The 18,411-nt window shown below is 31.8% G+C and overlaps 1 protein-coding gene across 1 annotated transcript in view; it reads right to left on the reverse strand.

Moving 5' to 3' along the window:
- Nucleotides 1-18,411, reverse strand: part of LOC129224791 (uncharacterized) — a 226,383-nt gene that overhangs the window by 9,887 nt on the left and 198,085 nt on the right. Inside the window, exons 7-13 of the mRNA XM_054859340.1 lie at nt 14,635-14,771; nt 11,856-11,969; nt 11,267-11,448; nt 9,673-9,775; nt 9,117-9,278; nt 7,806-8,008; nt 3,350-3,558 (exon numbers count right to left, since the gene is read on the reverse strand). Coding sequence (XP_054715315.1) covers nt 3,350-3,558; nt 7,806-8,008; nt 9,117-9,278; nt 9,673-9,775; nt 11,267-11,448; nt 11,856-11,969; nt 14,635-14,771 — 1,110 coding nt within the window. The remainder of the gene's footprint in view (nt 1-3,349; nt 3,559-7,805; nt 8,009-9,116; nt 9,279-9,672; nt 9,776-11,266; nt 11,449-11,855; nt 11,970-14,634; nt 14,772-18,411) is intronic.

Genomic DNA, 18,411 nt, shown 5'->3' on the forward strand with positions numbered 1-18,411 from the left:
TATTTCAAATTTATTTCGGCAACCCATAAATTTTTTTCCATTTAGCAATGATTTTTAGGACAATATTTTTCATCAAAAAAAAAACTTATAGGAATGTTTCGGCGAACCCTATCCTATGGGCTGTTCTAATGAAGCTGTCCTATTTATGTTTTTTTTAAAATTTATTTATTTTTTTAACTGAAGAACCATGAAGCATAGTTTTGTATAACCAGGGCAGCCGAGAGACAATACCAAGGGCAGCCGACCATGTTAGGTTTGTCGCCTTTCCTCCCTTCCATTATGCTAATTTTACTCTAAGCACAATACTTCAATTTCAGCCGAGCCCATAGTTTCCGACTAGGCAGACATACCCATTCTGCGGCCAGGTGAAGAGCGTACTGTACTGAATACTTTTTTTTTTGGTTAATAAAAATGTTTGAAGCATACATTTCCGCGACTCTTAATAAAAGAGAATCATGGATGTTCCCAAATTGTATTTTAAGATTACATTTTCTATTCAAATTGTACAGAAAAAATACTTTTTGTCATTATTATTTCAATTGTTCATTTATAATTACTAGTTTAATTTTTGAAAACAACGAAGAGTTTTCCTTTTTCTTCGTTCATTTTCATCGCTAAAATGAAATAGGTGGCCCCACTTCTGAAAAACTAAAGTTTGTAGCCCCCCCCCCCCTCTTGGCGACGGCCATGAAGAAAGTATTATTAATGCATCTATTTCTTGTTGAATAAGTTTAAATATTTTTTCTTTCCAAAATTCAAAAATTTCATGTACTAAAGTAAAAAAAGTTCTGGGAAAAAGAAATCCCCCCCAAAAATTTTGATGGTGCAACTTGCACCATAATCCCCCCCCCCCTGGGCACCCCTGTTTTAACATCCGATATGAGAATCATATTTTTTTTTTTATAAAAGCTAACTTCGCTTTATTAGGATACAAATAAATAGAAAGTCTCTTTATTTTTGTTAGAACGCTCATTTCAAGTTTTTAAAACAAAATTCCATTCTCTTTTATGAGTCAAAAATTAAAATGCTGAATCAATGGTTTAATTTTTTTTTGCTTCAACTGTGTCTACAGATATTAATATGTTTATCATAGGACTCTAAAATGCAATTTTAAAATAACTTTATCAAAAATATTTCTTTTACAAGCCGTTTTTATACTTTTGATGCTTTCACTTTGCGAATTGCGATCTCTTTGCATCCGCTATGGGAATCCGATTTTTCGAATGTTTGATGTTTAGTACGCTATGCTAAGAGGTAAATAAATAGAACCTTTTTTTTAATTTTCGTTAAAATCACGGAATTAATAAGTTTTAAAAGAAATTCTGTGCTTTTTAAGATTGTCTTGGGTCATTGTCTTGGGTCAAAAAGATAAATGCTGAACCCTTGTCTGAATTTTATTTTTTTGTTACAATTATTTTAAATACTGTACAGAAATATTTCCATAGTATAATTTAACATAATGTAGAATGGTAGATAAATATTAATACTTGAGAGAGCGATACTGCCCCCCCCCCCCAATACTAGAACCCCCCCCCCCCCCCAGCGTTATGTGTAAATACAATAGGAGGAGATAGCAAATGTAGTTTGTCATAGCAGTACAGTAGACCCATGTTTTATGTGGATTTATTTTACGCGGTTTCGATTATACGCGGTTTAAGATTTGACATCTTTATTTCATTTCATACAGATGAGTTTCTGTTTTACCGGATGCGGCAATGCAAACAGATAAAAATTTTCCCTCTTTCAAAATCCAACATCCTAAAGATTGCAGATTATGTGTAATCAACTGCATTTTGGCATGCTAATAATCGAGCTTAGGCCACTGGAGACATTTTATGCAATTGGTTTCAGAGCTCTTTCCAGAAGTAAAGTCGTTAAACTCACACAGTTCAGAACTCATTGGAAGAAGAGCTCTTAGGAGGTGACGGAGGAGGCTAAAACCAATGAGGATACCTATGTCGATGAAGCACAACCAAAAACGTTCACACTGAAAAATTTGAGCCATTCCTAGACAATAGAAATGATCTTTCTGATTTGTTGGTGAAGAAAGATTCTATCATGGAAATGACGCAAGTGATCATGGATGCGTTAATGCGCTAAGAGTTACGGAGAAAAATTCTTAATGACTGCCAAAAGACTGTTATAGCCAGCTCTTCTTTATAAACAGGACACAAAATTAATTTGTTTTCTTCATGCATGTTGTGCATAAAAGTCAATATAAGTACACATTAGGCTTATCATACAATTAGTCATCACTAGAATTAAGTATTTTGTAATCTACGGAACCAAACCCCTACTTTAACACTAGTATTAGGTCTCAATTTACACGGCATTTTCGTGGAATGTAACTCCCGCGTAAAAGGAGGGCATACTGTAATTTGTTTTAAGCATAGTCATATCAAAGAGGATCGACTGCACAACAACTGTACCAAAAACATTTTTCCTAAAAATCAGAGATAAACATTTTCTGCTGGATAAGTGATTTCTCTGAAATTTATGTGCCATAAATTCCTGAGAATTTAAACTTTTCATGGTCAATAATAAACAGAAGTTAGCATTTTGACTTCTTTTGAGAACAAAATGATTCTGGTATGAATGCTGAATTCCCAGACTTAAAAAGGCTAAACTTCCTACAACTTACAGGAATAAAAGCTCTTTGCATTTTCACAAAAATCGGCCTTCTTAAAGGCGGATTTCTGGATGTTGTGTTTGTTTAGCAAATAATAAGTGCACAAGCTGGTTGGTTGTATGGGCGATAATGGAAATACTAAAACAATTATAAAATTCCCTATATTTATATTGATGAAGACAACATGACTGTTGACTATCTTTGGGAAGCACCAATTTTTCAAAGAGCTAAAAATGAAATAGGGAAAACAATGACGAAAGATGGAGATGATAATTTAGAGGTAAGGAAAAGAATTCGCCCAAGGAAAAATGCTGAAACATTTCATACACTGAGAAAGGGGAAGCAGTTACGGACAAAGTAGTTCAATCTCTACAAAATATAAAAATATGAATGAAAAATTTGATTTTAATTTTACAAACTCATACAAAGCAGGCTTACAGAGATTTTAGTTTCGAATATTGGTTAAAAATTAATAAAGTGGAAAAGTATATTTAAATCTTGTTTTTACTTATTTTTATTATGTAATTTTCTATCCAAGTGCTATGAGAACTTTCCAAACATAAGAATGAAATTATTAAAATCCTCATTCACAAAGAGTAATTTATTTGGGGAGGACCAAAATCCCCTTTGGTTCCCTCTTCAAAATACACTCTTGTAAGGAAGGTTTCAACAGCATGAAGAACCTACAATGTGTAATGGAGCTAATGTTAATTATCATACCTAATCCAGTGTTTAATCGAACACCACCCATAAATTCATTGCTTGTAATCTTGTCATGATCCCAAATTGTAAGTTCTAAACTTCTTTCTTTCAATTCTTCAATGCTCATGTCTTCATAGATCATTGTGTAGTACCACTTGGGATGCCTACTCTTTTTCACTACAGGCGTCTTCTGCTTGCTGCTTTTGCTCTTATCTGGCAAGAGATAGCTAATAAAAGAGAAGAAAAATGACAGCTATAACAAAGAACATTTAACATATCAGTACATGAAATTATATTATAATAGCAATAATGAAAACTGGTTTTTTTTTTTGGTTAAGAAAATATTTTAGTTTGGCAAGTTTAAGAAACGTCAAAACAATTTTTATCTAAAATTATCTATGGCAGAGGATTATCAAGCTGCTTTGCTTAAAAAACTAACATTTTGCAATTTTATAGCAGAACACAGAAAACTCCTTATTATCCAAAAGTCAATCAACAACTAGGAACATGTATTTTCGCAGTAAAAAGCAAACACGAATGGCTGTTTTTTTGTCTAAAAATTATAAATTTAAACTCAGTTGTTTTTGTTCTGTTTATTTATTTTTGTGCTTTTTTCATCATATATACTGTTCTTTATTGATCTTAAGTTCTGTTAAATACAAAACATTTTTACTGTACTGTATATATTTTCACTGCTTGAAGAAAGTTTTATGCATGAATACAGGTAAGTTTTTGAGGAAGGACAATTTTTACCTTATTTGTCCCTCATTTTAACTTTTTTGCAGTCCGCGACACTTGTGCCACCCAACTTCACAGATAATCAGGAGTTGACTGTACAGGGGTTCCCAATTCCCCCCCAAATTCAATGCCGCAAATACCCCCTCCCCAAATAAATATCCCCCCCTTTATATTTTATTTGTAGATCTGTTTTTTATTTAATTTTTTTTAATATTTTTATTTCAAAAAATGTATTTGTTTATTTTTTTATTTATCTTTAGTTATTGTTATTATTGATATTTTATCAGAAACATTATGTGCTATGCCAAAGACATACACAAACTAAATAAAGGAAATGAAATACAAACAGAATAAACTGAAATAAAATAAAACATAAGCAGAATAAACTGAAATAAAATAAAATATAAACAGAATAAACTGAAATAAAATAAATAACTTAAATTAAAAATCAATCAAAAAATCAATTTAGATTAAAAATAAATCAATTTAAATAAATAAATAAAACAATTTAAAAAATCCCCCCCCCCCCCCAAAATTTAGATGGTGCAACTTGTGCCATAACCCCCCCCCCATGGGCACCCCTGTTACTGTACATAATAATTAATATTAGAATAATAGTCAGTTTAACTAATCACACATAATTAAAACAAACCTTTCATTTTAATAATTATGTAACACATTGTTAATTACATATATATTATGTGAAATACTGAAATGAAATGATTAACCTGAGGAAGTGATGAGAACAAGATAAGCAGCACAACAAATCTGCCACTGGCAATATTAGAGATAGAATTACACTGCCAAGAATGGTAGAATCATTTGAATAGATGGGAGAGCATATTAGATGTGCATTCCATAGAAGAGAAACGAAGATGAATGTGCACTACTGCAGGCCATAACACAAGCATTACCAGAGTCACCACAGCATTAACTAGACAACAGCTAAGCAGTGATGTAGTTGTTAAAACAGTTGAGAGGACGTTTTCAGTTTTGAAAATAAGTTAATGCTGAAATCAATAAAATAATAGTTAAAAAAACTAAAAAAAAGCACGCTTCCGTAGCAAAATGAACTAAAAAGTGAAAAATAATCTTTGGATGATAGTAGTTGATCAATCACTTAATTTTAATGTAGTACAAAAGAGCGTGGGGTGCTGTCTATTTACATTTTTGCTTGGACAACAAATGGAAGAAATTCAAGACAACTGATAAGAAGACCCCCACGCTTTTTTGTATTACATTAAAATGAAGTGATTGGTCAACTACTATCACCCAAAGATTATTTTTCACTTTTTTGTTCATTTTGCTACGAAAGTGTGTTTTTTTTTTTTTAAGTTTTTTAAACTATTATCTTATTTTTCTGTTTTTTAGTCTTATGTTGGAGAATTATCAGGTAAAATTGCAATTACAACATATGCATTTTTATATACAGTTGAAATATTTATCCAGAATTGACGAAATTATTTATAAAACAAGTGCGAGGTAATATCTTAAAGTTAAGACAAGGGCACTCTGATGGGAAGCTACTGTGAGTCATTGATGTATGTTTGCGAAAATCATATTTATATTACTTTGAAAATTTGAGATGCATTTGAAAAAAATTTTGTTCAACAATGGTCTGATCAGCAATGAATTTCCAATTGAAGGCTCACCATGAAATTAGTTAAAAACAATTATATTTCATGTTCTAATTAGCTTGGAACATTGGACCAAATTTTGTCTGATGCAGAAAAATTAAAGGTTTTTGTAGATATTTTTAAATAATTTTTGTGAGCATTTTTCAATGTATTTTTAAAAATTTTTCCTTTTTCATTGTTGGATTTATGCCAAAATATTGATTAAAATTGGAGGAAACTAACAATTAAAAGAGTTAATTAATTTGATTATAGAATATTGCATTGTCATCGGGTCTGAGGTCGCGTGCCAAATTTCAAAAGAATCCAATCGCATGAAGTGGGCGAAATTTGAGCTGCAAGATTCCGTTACAAGATACATACATACATATATACAGGTGAAGCTAATAAAAGCGTGTTAAAAAATGGGAACGAATGTGTTAAAATATTTTAAAAAAGTGAGAGGGGATGATATAGTTGGGGAGAACTTAACCTGGGGGGGGAAGGCTGCACAGATCTTAATTACAGTGTTATGACACTGTCAGAATAGATTTGCCTCAACTATAGTGTAAAAATTTTAAACGTTGGGGATGTCATCACCCTGTGCCCCCCTAGACTACAGCACTGAGGTTAAAGGCTGCCGGTGCTAAAAGTTTAAAAAAAAAAAAAAATTAACAGAAGTATTTGTATAAACATTCTATACACAACCTTTGTTTTGACCAAATGGCAAGAGACAAATAGATGAGAAAAATTGGGAATTGAGAAGGTTTAGGGGAATAACACAGAGCATGTTATTACACTTTAGTAATGAACTAAGGCTAATTTAGCTGTTAATACTGCACATACATTTTTATAATTTTTTATGACTTAATTTAAAATTTTTGTCTTCACTATAAAAGCTAATTTACAACATGATTGTTAATGTACATATGATGGTTATGTTCTTCATATGTTGTTTGATTTTAAGTAAATTCTATATTTTTAAAATTTTGTTTAGTAGACAACTAATTTAGGATTTAAGCATACAATTTAAACAATCATGACTTCAGATAAACTCTTTAGCCTGAAGATCTCTTATAACAGGGTTATGGCACAAGATTTACTCCATGAAGGTCCAAAAATCATAGGCAGCATTCTATTGGTGGTCTGGTTCAATATGACTAAACTGACATGGACCACCATAAAATAGAATTCAGTAGCCAGAGAGATCAATGGTCAATCTCTGCCAATCAAGGGCGCAAAAATAGGGGAGAGGGCTCGAGCCCCCCCCCCCCCCCCTTGAAATTAGAACTTCCTTGCTTTTAGTACTTTTTTCTTTACAAAAATGTAAAAACATTTCTTCTCCAGCCATTAATGAATAACTTATTGAAAATGTCAAATTTTAATGACTCTAATTTGTCCTGAAATCAGTTTCCACGGGGAAAATATTTAAGTCTCCCCCTTGCAACTTTGCATATGGGTGCCCATGCTGCCAATTAAGCCATTTCATACTTTTTCCATTTTTAACAATATTTTTATTTTCAGAATTTTTGTATATTTACATTTAGATAAATGTTTCTTGTATGCACTATCAGTTTAATGTTTTTGATTTAGTTCATTATAAGCTCATTGAATAAGACAAATCCTCCTAACATGCCTTTTCTCAGAACTGTGTAATGGTAAGCTGTCAGTGTTTTGAGTGAAATAATTTTTCAAAACAGCATTCAATCTTTTCCACTTATCACCAGGATAAATTATGTACAGTAAAATCCCTCTAATGCAGACACTAATGGGACAAATTGTTTTGTCCACAAGAGAGAGGTGTCCGCAGACCAGGGGTTTAATAATGTTATTTGCATTGGAACTGGGGAATTAAAAATTGTCCACATAAGAGGGGTGTCCATTAGGAGGGGTTTTACTGTACATGCATTTTTTCTGGTAACAAATGCAAATAAATGGGTACATGCCCACTTTGAATAAATTAAATTACAGAAGAAAACAAATTAGTAAGTAAGAGAGCGAGAGAGAAAAAAGATAAATAGGTCAACTTTAAATATGTATTTTGTTACTTCTAATAATTTAAAAAGTGCTTAGGAATTTTCCAATTGGCTTAATGTATTTATTTAAGCACTTTAAAAACACACCTTTTACAGAAGGCATCAAATGTGCCATTGCTCCTGTTACCAGAGATCTTCCTCGCTTCTTTAACGAGCACATGAAGAGCTCCTCTTAGCGAGATGACAGGAGCAGGCCGGAATCGAGACTCCAAACTTAAATCCCTTGGCACATATTTTAAGGCGAGAAATAACTCTCCTTTGTAGTTCAAGGGACTTGTTAGAGACTCCATCTGTGTTTTGAGAAAAAGAAGCAAAATTAGTATTGCAAAACATCAAATGAATACATTTTTTTTTTCTTTTGCAGAGAGCCATAATTTTTGAATGCTTAGGAAAAACATTTTTATTACACAAGCAAATGGAAAAAGCTATATGTTTTATGCTTTAACCTGCTACAAAATATTGAATATGCCCCCAACCCCCTTTTCCCAAGTTCCAAATTGATACTATCATCTAGGTCTGTCTGTGTTCAAGCAGCTCACTGATGTCACCAATAACAAAATATCACTATGAGATGTTGATATAAAAGTGATCTTGCTATAATCAATAGTTTCCACGAAATTTTAAATTATATTGATCACAATTCAAAAACTAATGTCAAATTTTAACAGAAAGTAACAAATCACCTTAGTAATCTATCATATTGGTAGTAGTTAGAATGACATGATACTTATTGTTATCGTTATGATATAACAAAATTTGAAAACATTTGACACACTGAGAAGTATATTCAGTTTACTGAATATACCATGCCTTGCTTTCAATCCTCGAATTGAACCGAACCATTGCTTCGGTCACTTGTCTGGTCTGCGCTAATTCTATATTAGCTACCAGTTTGTTTGGCACTCTCGGCTTCCTTAAGATGTTTTCCATCTTCAGCTCAGTCACATTCCTATGCCGGGCTGATGAGTGCTAATAAGCACGAAATTGCAGCCCTCGGCTGGAAATGACTGAGCTGGCGGTGTATTTTATGTAACACTGAGAAGTGTTTTGATCAGATTATAAATATGAAAAAAGAGTTCTTTTTGTGGAAAAAACTGTTTAGTAGTTGTTAAAAAAAAAAAAATAGATTATGCTCTTACTTCGTCCTATTGTTCAGAAAACACGTATGAAAGGAATCTATGAACTTTTTGTTTCCAGTAATGTTTCATATGCTTCCGAACTGAATTTCATCATAATGTTACTAGAGCATATAAATAGCCATACCTTCAAAATTCATTACTTTCTAGGTTCAATAATAGTAAAACCAAATATCGAGTTTTATTGAAATGGTTGGGTTACTAAGATAATTCCTTACAAAATGAGTCATTAACAAAACTGATAGTAACAGGAATTACTTACTCTTTCTTGAAGAGGATACCACCTAAGAGTAGGTGAGTCCAATAGACGATAACCAAGAGGCAAAGTAATTTCGCCTAAGAAATCATTTCTTCCAAAAAGATCACTATTCCACACAGACAGCCATAGAGTACGAGATTCTAATTCATGTTTCAATACAGGAAACTGAAAAAAATAAATAAGAATTAACTTAGGATATTTTAAATTAAGAAAAGGTATTGTTCCACTTTAAGCTCCCAAACCTAACTTACTTAAATGTCTCAAAGATGGTTAAGATCTTAAAAATTTTACATTTTGTTCAATGTAAAAATGCCATTCGTCAAATTATTTAAAAGTTAAAAAAAAAGAAGCATAAAATGCCATTTTATAATGTAGTCTTATATCATTATGAGCATCACAGGTGAGGCGTTAACGATTTTATAGAAAAAGTCTTTCTTGTAAGAAAAATTATTGCTCTTTCTTTCATGGTTACTTATATTCATCTTGTAATTTTATTAATACATTTCTGGAGAACAAGACTAAGACCATCTATAATAATAGTACAAGCACAGATCCTTACCCTAAGAAGTTCATTGAAAACAGGACTAAGAGTGCTCTTTTTAGTTTTGGTCTTCCTTTTGCCACCCTTTGTTTTGTCAGGAAGAAGATAAACTTTCACATATCTGAAATGAGAAACAAAAGTTAAGATAAAATTTTCAACAAATTTCTAATACAAGAAATAAATAATTACCATTGTGCTGAAAAGTATAAGGGTTTTATTTTAATTTCAATTCTAATATAATTTATCAACATCAATAAACATAAAAGTATTTATCGTACTCATAATTCAATCTGGATTAATACACTGCTATTCTTTTCATAAAGTTTTACTTGAAGTCCGAAACACAAAAGTTATTAATTTTGGCAATTTGCATTTCAATACATTTTTTAAAATTTCATTTAGTAAATGCAACTACATGTATGTTTGTTTATAGCAAAAAACAAGTATTTATAGTTTGGATTTGTATAACAAATGGGTAACCACAGAGGAACAATAGTGAAAAAACTACAAAATTTCGCCATAACTATTTCTGCTTTAGCATACAGTCAGGGTTAAGGCATAAATACATAAAATACACCGCTAGCTCAGTCTTTCCATTTGAGGTCTGCAGTTTTGTGCTAACCTCCAGCTCAGTCACTTCCTATTCTGGGCTGACGAGTGCTAATAAGCACGAAACTGCAGTCTTCCAATGGAAAGACTGAGTTGGCGGTGTATTTTATGTATTTCTGCCATAGCCCTGGCTATGGGGCGGTAACTTACTGACCATACTCCATCAATTCTAGGGAAACATTTTCTACTCTCTAACAGTTGATTAATCCTGAAGTATGCATGGACATATAATTTGCTTAGTCAAGATTTTAATTTTAGGAAAGAACAGTTTGAATTGAAAATTATTCACAAAATTTCACCCACAAACATTCAATTAGAGCTTGTCACTTCAGAAAATTTGAAAAACTAACATAGGGAATGAGACATTGGTCTGTGCTTGAAGAAGATGAAAAAGAATTGGATAAATGAATAAATAAAGAGGGAAAGAGATAGGGAAACAAAAAGCACAATTGTTTTACTGGAACTCATTGTATTTCCACTTTTTTTTTTTTTTTGCCATAGTTTGCTATTAGAAGTTGACACGCATGCATAAATATGTGCTTAGGGAAACATGTTTTCTAAATTCAATGTCTAGATTATTTTTCCATTGAAGGCAAATGTGGTTCAAATGGGCAATGAAGTCAAGCCATTAAAATTAAAATAAGTTTATTAACGAAATCTAAAGCTACATAATTATTGTCGAAATATATCAAAACAAAAGGCATATGCCTCAACAAACACAGATGATCCTTTCACTTCCAAAGCAAACATACAACTGACTACAAAGGGGAGTGGCTTAAAATGACGTAATACAAAAAATAAAAGGAAAGCAAATCAAATCTTCAATAAAAATAAATCATAAGTTTCGCTTCACCATAATTTTACACATTTTATAAAAATTCAACGTATTTATATAAGTGCATAGGTCATCATGCAACATTACTATTTATAAATTAATTCATACACCAAAAATGTTTAAATTAAAAAAAAAAAGTGAAAAAAAAATTAATTATCCAAAACTTACGGATCTGACTTGTTCCGACGAGTGTCCACAGCAGCTAAATTCCTACATTGCTTGACAAAAACTTCCATCATCTGAGACTTTTGATTGTAATTCAATCCAAACAGAACATCCCCACTTACAGTAACATAACCATAATGACATCCAGCGGCACTGTAGACACTTGTCATGCTTGCACTGTGAGACTAAATGATAAAGCAAACATTACAGCACAATGCATAAAAAGATTTGAAGAATAGATAGAAAATATTTCTGTAATTTAGGAAGTAGATGTAAACTGTAGATAGTACCGTAGATCTAAATCAGTAAGTAGGGTAGTTTTGAAAATCAGGTTCATGTTATTCAGGTTTTGATGACCATAGAAAGGAGGAGGAAGAAATAAATGTGAATGTCTAATAGAAGATTTTGCACTTGTTAAGTTGAAATGTGTGCAGTTATCCACATTCAGTTAACTATCTCCCCCCCCCCCCCACCGCCCCCACAAAATAAAGTGTGATAGGCCATGAATAATCAGCTCACGGATAATCAAGAATTTACTGTATATACAAATGTACCCTAATGTTAAAAAAAAAGATAATGAATGCTTATTTACCCCAAGAGAAATAGCACTTTGACTGCATGCAAATGGCTTGCTGTATCCTTCATCATCAATTGTGATTGTACTGTCTTTGTCATTGTCTGAATATAGTCCAATTGCTGAATATGACTACAAAATAGAAAAACACAAAAACAATTTGAAAATAACAAATTAAAACAGATACAATTAAATGTTTTTAAAAGGTGTCCACATGAAATGGCAACAAACTTCTCAGTAAGTGTTTAATTATTAAATTAGTTATCAAGATGAACAAAAAAAAAACAAAAAAAAAACCTGCCATAGTATGAGGTATCGCAAATTACCATATTACCCTGCATTATCCGGCATGCAAATAAATTTAGGGGTCAGCAGATTTTCAATTACACTTGCCTGGTCCTTTCCAGCATGCCGGGGAAAAAAAAAATAGAGGTTAAGGAAAAAAAATAATACTATAAAAAATATACGTTCAGCTGAAAAATGAACATAAGATCTATACATATCTTATTAGCATTTATAAACAGTTTAATTTTTAAAAAATATTTACTAACCATGTCATTTGTTATTTTAATAAGGAAAATATTGATCAATAACTGATAATTTTATACATATTAAATTAAAACTAAGTAAGCAAACATTTTATCACTAAGTTACGGCCCCTAAACCAGTGCTAAAGAATTTACCATAGCTATTTAATTTAAAAAAAAAAAAAAAAACTTACCTCTCAAAAAGGAACCTAAAATAATTTATTTAAAAAACTTATGAACAAATTGCGACGAATAACGATGATTGCTTCTGAATTGATTACTTAATTGGCATGTAATTAAATCTATTAATAATGACCTACCATAAATAACAAACACATATTATGTGCAATACACATTTTCCTTTTTTGGAAAGAAGGTTACTTTCGGGATTTATTTTTTCCTTACAGTGGTTTGCGTTTCTATTGGAACTGAATGGTGAAATTTACTTTTGTTTTGTTGCAAAATAAATCTCGAATTATTCAGCATGCCGGAAAATTCAAATTTCCCATCATGCTGGATAATGTCAGGTAATACGGTACATTTTGCCGATGATAATTACAAAAATAGCAATGTACTAAACTTGGAGTTTTCAAATCCATGTCCAACTGCCTATAACTTTCTATTAAAACATCGTTTCCCAACCGGTGGTCTACAAACCGCTAGTTGTTCGCGAGAGGTCCAATGGGGGTTTGCGAAAATAATACTGTAATGGCAGAAATTTAACGTGTTTGTTTGAAATTAAGTCTCAAGTTCAAGCTTTTTTGGTCATCATTTATTCATTTGTCTCTTGCACATTCAATACTTTTTGGATACAAATGTTAGAACATTTGCTGACATTTTATTTTGTAAAGTTAAAAAATTAAGGTTTTACCGTTTTCCTTGAGCATGGACGGATCCAGAAATGGTTCAAGAAGGGGGCAGTTTATTTTTTAGCTTATATATGTTTGTCTCTGACATGAATAAAAAATAGAAATTTATCCACAGAGTCCCCCAAACTTATTTGTTTCCTTTTCCTTTGAAAGATTTATTCTAAAGTTGCGTTTTAGAACTTCAATTTTGTAGAAATTCCGGGGTCACTATTTTGAAACCTCTTCGCCCAAACATGATCATAGGTCATCTAAAATTGCGCTTTTTTGGAACTTTAGTGTCAAAAAATTGCCGGAGGAAAGTCATTTATTCACCTAACTGTACCTGAAATGTCTACAATCACATCATTAGACTTAAATTTTGCTAAATAAACTCCAAGCTTGATTTCTTAACATCACCAAAGATCGTATGAAACAGCCCCTGAAACTTGAGTTCCAAAAAGTTAACAGGAGGGAGATTCGAATCCCATTTCGTTCCTTAATGTTGTCAAAGACACACATTGCATTGTAGAACTTCAATTTCGAAAAATTGCCAATGTAGGGTCCCTCAAGGGAGGGGCGATCGCCCCCATCGTCATTAGAGCATAAAGGCAAAAATACAGTTTTATTTTTGTAACTTGGATAAGGTTTTCGCATTTTGCAAAAAATATGACCATAGAGGAAACCCTGTGATCTGCTACAGTGGCCGCTGGTAATATGAATCACGTTTGTTCTAAAGAGTTTTGATCCCATAAAGCAGCTGATTCAATAACGTGGCTAATTTAATAAAGCTGGATTTTGTTCAGTTGCAATTTGATTCATTAAAGCAGTTGATTCAGTTAACCACTGATTCAATTAACGGGCATCCACTGTAGTAGTTCTGGGATCAGATAGTTATCATAACATGCACATTATATATTACCTGCTATTTTTATGGACATGAATTTGATTGCCAGACTTGCTAACACTTTGCATTGAATGACGAGTGGCTCAGAAAGAAATTTTAAAAATATTGTTGTCATAAAAGTTAAAGAATATGAAGAGATAACTGTCAAATACAGTAGCTCACTCATGTTTTCTAAAATATATTTTCTGATTGGGATTTTTAAACAATTTTTTTTTTCTTTTTAGAGGCTGGGAGTAGCTTTTTGAATAGTTTTATAATGGCATGGTTGCTCAGTGGCTCAGTTCATGTTTAGTGATCAATGGGTTAAAGCACTTCAAAATATGAACCTCCAATTAAAATAATTTCTATATATATATATATATATATATATATATATATATATATATATATATATATATTTTTTTTTTTTTTTTTTTAAGTGTAGCTTTCTTATACAGAAGCTTAATAAAACATATATACAACATGAACACATAGCATGTAGTACAAATGAAAATTACTTCATCTTAAAACAAACTTACATCACCAGTTTTCGGGCAATTCAATTGAGGCATGGATATGGCTCCAAACATACTTTCATTATCAATAGAGGAAGATCTTGCATATTTTTTTAGGTATTTGGCTGGGATGGAAGATTCTGGGCTTGTAGTATCATTACCTTAAAGGAAACAAGTGTGTAAAAAATGATGCATTATTTTCCCAGAAAACTACAGGCTCCACAAAAGGAAACAATTAAAAATTAAATACAATCAAATCTCATTATTGTTACACACAGATAGCATGATATGTTGGATGTTACGTCACTTTCCCGAGGACATGAACTTACGTATACGAATATTTAATGCTGATTAACTCCAGATTTCACAATGTTTACTGCAAACTCCAGTTACTATGATACTTTAAGGTATTTTTTATGAGGGAGGAGGAGGGGTTGTATCATTATTGGGACTTTACCACCAAATATGTTTGCAGGTACAGTATACTCTTGATATCAGGAAGTTGAAGGAGCGGTAAAAAAAAAATGGACATTGAGTTTTGGAGATAACAAACAAGGTCATAATCAAAATAAAATAATATTCTAAAAATTAGTTACAATAGTTAAAAATAAGTTTAAACATGTCATTAAAGTTGGAAAAAAGTCTTATATAATAACAAAAATTTTAATTTTTAAAATGAGCCAAAAATAACAAAATAAAAAATAATAAAGAACGCATTAGTGAAGTAGCAAAATGTAGTGATTTCCCACGGCTAAACTTATCAAAGATTTTGACTACCAAGTTGTGTATTGGTTTCAAATGAGTTTTGAGTGTCCCAGAACAAAAGAAGTTGGATCAAGAATTGCACTATTCCCTGTGTTTCTTAAGGGGGGGGGGGGGTTCGTTCTTCTCCCATTTAAGGTAGAAATAAAGTCAAACGGGCCAACGAAATGGAGTCAGAAGGGGGCGAAAAGTTTTAGGACTAACATTTTCAGACACCCCTGGGCTCTAGAATGAAAGTGACAAAAGAGAAGCTTCTTCGAATCATTCCTATTCTTACCCGAGAGAAATAATGAAGGGGGTGAGAAATTTTTGGAAACATTTTTTGAGTTCAAGACACTAAACTGCGTTTTTTCCAGAAAAATTATATTTGACTTTGAAAAATATTCGATATAACAAGGTTTGATTAAAAACTCTTCGACATAAGAATGAAAAATAACATTAGAAAAATGCGCAATATAAAAGGGGAAAATAATGTTTCATCATATCAAGGTTTTTGAAATATCGAGAGTATACTGTACAATATTTTCATTCAGTTGTTTGCTGGTCTTCTAGAGGTGGGAAAAGTCGTTTTGTTCAATGATTCTTTCTTCAGAGAAATACTCATTTCCTTTACCTGTACATCAAACTCGTTCATTTGAAAGATTTCATTCATGAAAAAAGTTTCAGAGTACAGTCAAACCTTGATATCTCGAACCTCCTTATCTCAAAACCCTTGATGTCTCGAAACAAAAATTTTCCCTAGCATTTTCTATAAAAACCTCAATGTATTTTCCATAGTTATCTCGAAATTTATTTTTCAAAACCTTTGATATGTCGAAATTTTTGCACAGAAGCAATTTTCAATTGTCGTTTTGCTTTGGCAATTTTTGTAGTAAAACCAGTTCCAGAGACAATTGCTATAGGGGAGTGTTGGTATGAAGGAGGTGCTGTGTTTTCCCCGAGTTCAGAATCTTTGTGCATTTCTCTCGAACATGTTGTCCACTTTGAGGAAAAGGGTTCGATTTTTCGTCAGTTTTCAATTGAAAACGGAAAATGCGTTCCTCATTTTCATCATTCAGCTTTTTTAACTCCAACAAAATGGCTGCTGAGAAGTTTTTGAATGTGAGATTACTGGTTAAAGATAAAATTAGAATTTTTGAATTTTTAGGTGAAGAAACCGAGTTGAAATTGTTGTTCATTTCAAAATATCATCTGTGCACTTTCGATAGTTAAAAAATTTCAAATCTAGTGAAATACTGAAGACTACTTTATTGATTATAATTCGAAGTAGTCCCATAGTACATATGTAAATGCATTTAGCGTACGTGTTTGCAAATGTGAGAGTTACTAGTGTAATTTTTTTAAAACCTTGATAACTCGAAAACTCGATATCTCGAAACATTTTCCCATCCCGAGAGATTCGAGATATCAAGGTTGTACTGTATCTCTTTTACTCACATACATTAAAAATGTTTTATTGAATCAGTATAATATTTTTTTAAATAAAATCAACTAAAATTACCCCCACCCCCCAAAAAAGAGAGAAAATGTGCCAATACAAATTTTATCAAAAAAATATCTCATTTAGATTTAGATGGACTATAAAGCACTTTCTGTTCCTTTTGTAAGATATTTATTTCATGATGGCAGAGTGGCAGGATATATATTTTCCATTGCAAAAGTTGTAGATTTGATTCCAGTTCAGTATAATATAAAATTGAATACAGTAACCACTAATCCATGAATTACACAATCGGCTGCTTTTAAAACTCAATTCAGGAAGAACAGATTCATTACAATATCAAAATACGTTATAACCAGCTTTTAATAAAATCATAAAGCCGTTTTATAAAATCAAGATTTCGGAGAGCTCATGTTAAAAATTGTAAAATAGTTAGAAAATGTCAAAAATTATAACAAACATAGTAATTCCAAAGTTATGTGTCACATCAAGAAACGTAGGAGCCGGTATTGGAAGGTATCGAAACTACAGTGTGCAAATTTATCCTCTTCAACAGAAGTTAGAAAAGCATGTGATGTCATACGATGCATTTTAGAACAAAGAGGAGGTAACGTTGAAACTTACAAAAACTTGTATGAATTTTCAAATGGTGTTGAATCTTTACTTTCAAGTTCTGTTTACATGAATTTGCATTTGCCAATATTTTAAAGCCTTTGTATAAATGAAAAATGCCTCATATATAGCTAAAATGATAACTGACTTAAAATAAAATACAGAAATTTAATAATTCATTTCTTTTTTAGGATAGCTTTAAGAGGGACATTGATCTTCATTGAGGACTAATTAATTGACTAGGACCAGCCTAGCTGGGCCCAGAGCCTGTTGCTGGTCGTTACATTTATATATTTAAACCTTAAAATTGTGGGTATGTTGCTGTCCTAAGAACGAATGTAATTTTAATAAGCAGTGGGAACTGTTTATTTTGTATTTTATCAAAAAGATAAAATAAATAAAATATTCCTGATGTTAGAAAAACAATCGCAAACTATGATCTAAAGCATCGGTTCCCAACCGGTGATTCGCGAACCCCTGGGGTTTCGCGAGAATAATATCGCAATGGCAGAATTTGAACATGCTGGTTGAGTGCATTTTATTCATTGTTTATTAATTTGCTTTGTACTCCATTTAGCTCTTGGCAAAAGGTTTTAAGTCATCAAAGATCACCAGAAGATAAATAAGTTGTAATATACCCTGTCTTCATATTGGTCACACCAGATTTACTCATAGACATTTGCTTTCGACATTTACCCCCCCCCCCCCGGTCAGAAAAATACTTTTAATTTTATTACCATTTTGGACAATGTTTCTATGTAAAAAAAGATAAATACAGAGAAGTAAATAAAATGCTGAACATAATGTAAAACTGTCAGATATTTGAGTCAGACTTTGTATTTTTATTCCACAACTATCCCATTAATAGTTTTTTCCAAGTTGACTGAATCTCGATTGAATTTGTTCTTTGTTGACTTTATTTTAAATTCATTTTCTAGCTATTATTTTAGTTTGTAGAAACCTTTGTGCTTTTATATTTTGTAATC

The sequence above is a fragment of the Uloborus diversus genome, chromosome 6, assembly GCF_026930045.1.
Source record: "Uloborus diversus isolate 005 chromosome 6, Udiv.v.3.1, whole genome shotgun sequence".
In the NCBI taxonomy this organism is placed as follows: domain Eukaryota; kingdom Metazoa; phylum Arthropoda; class Arachnida; order Araneae; family Uloboridae; genus Uloborus; species Uloborus diversus.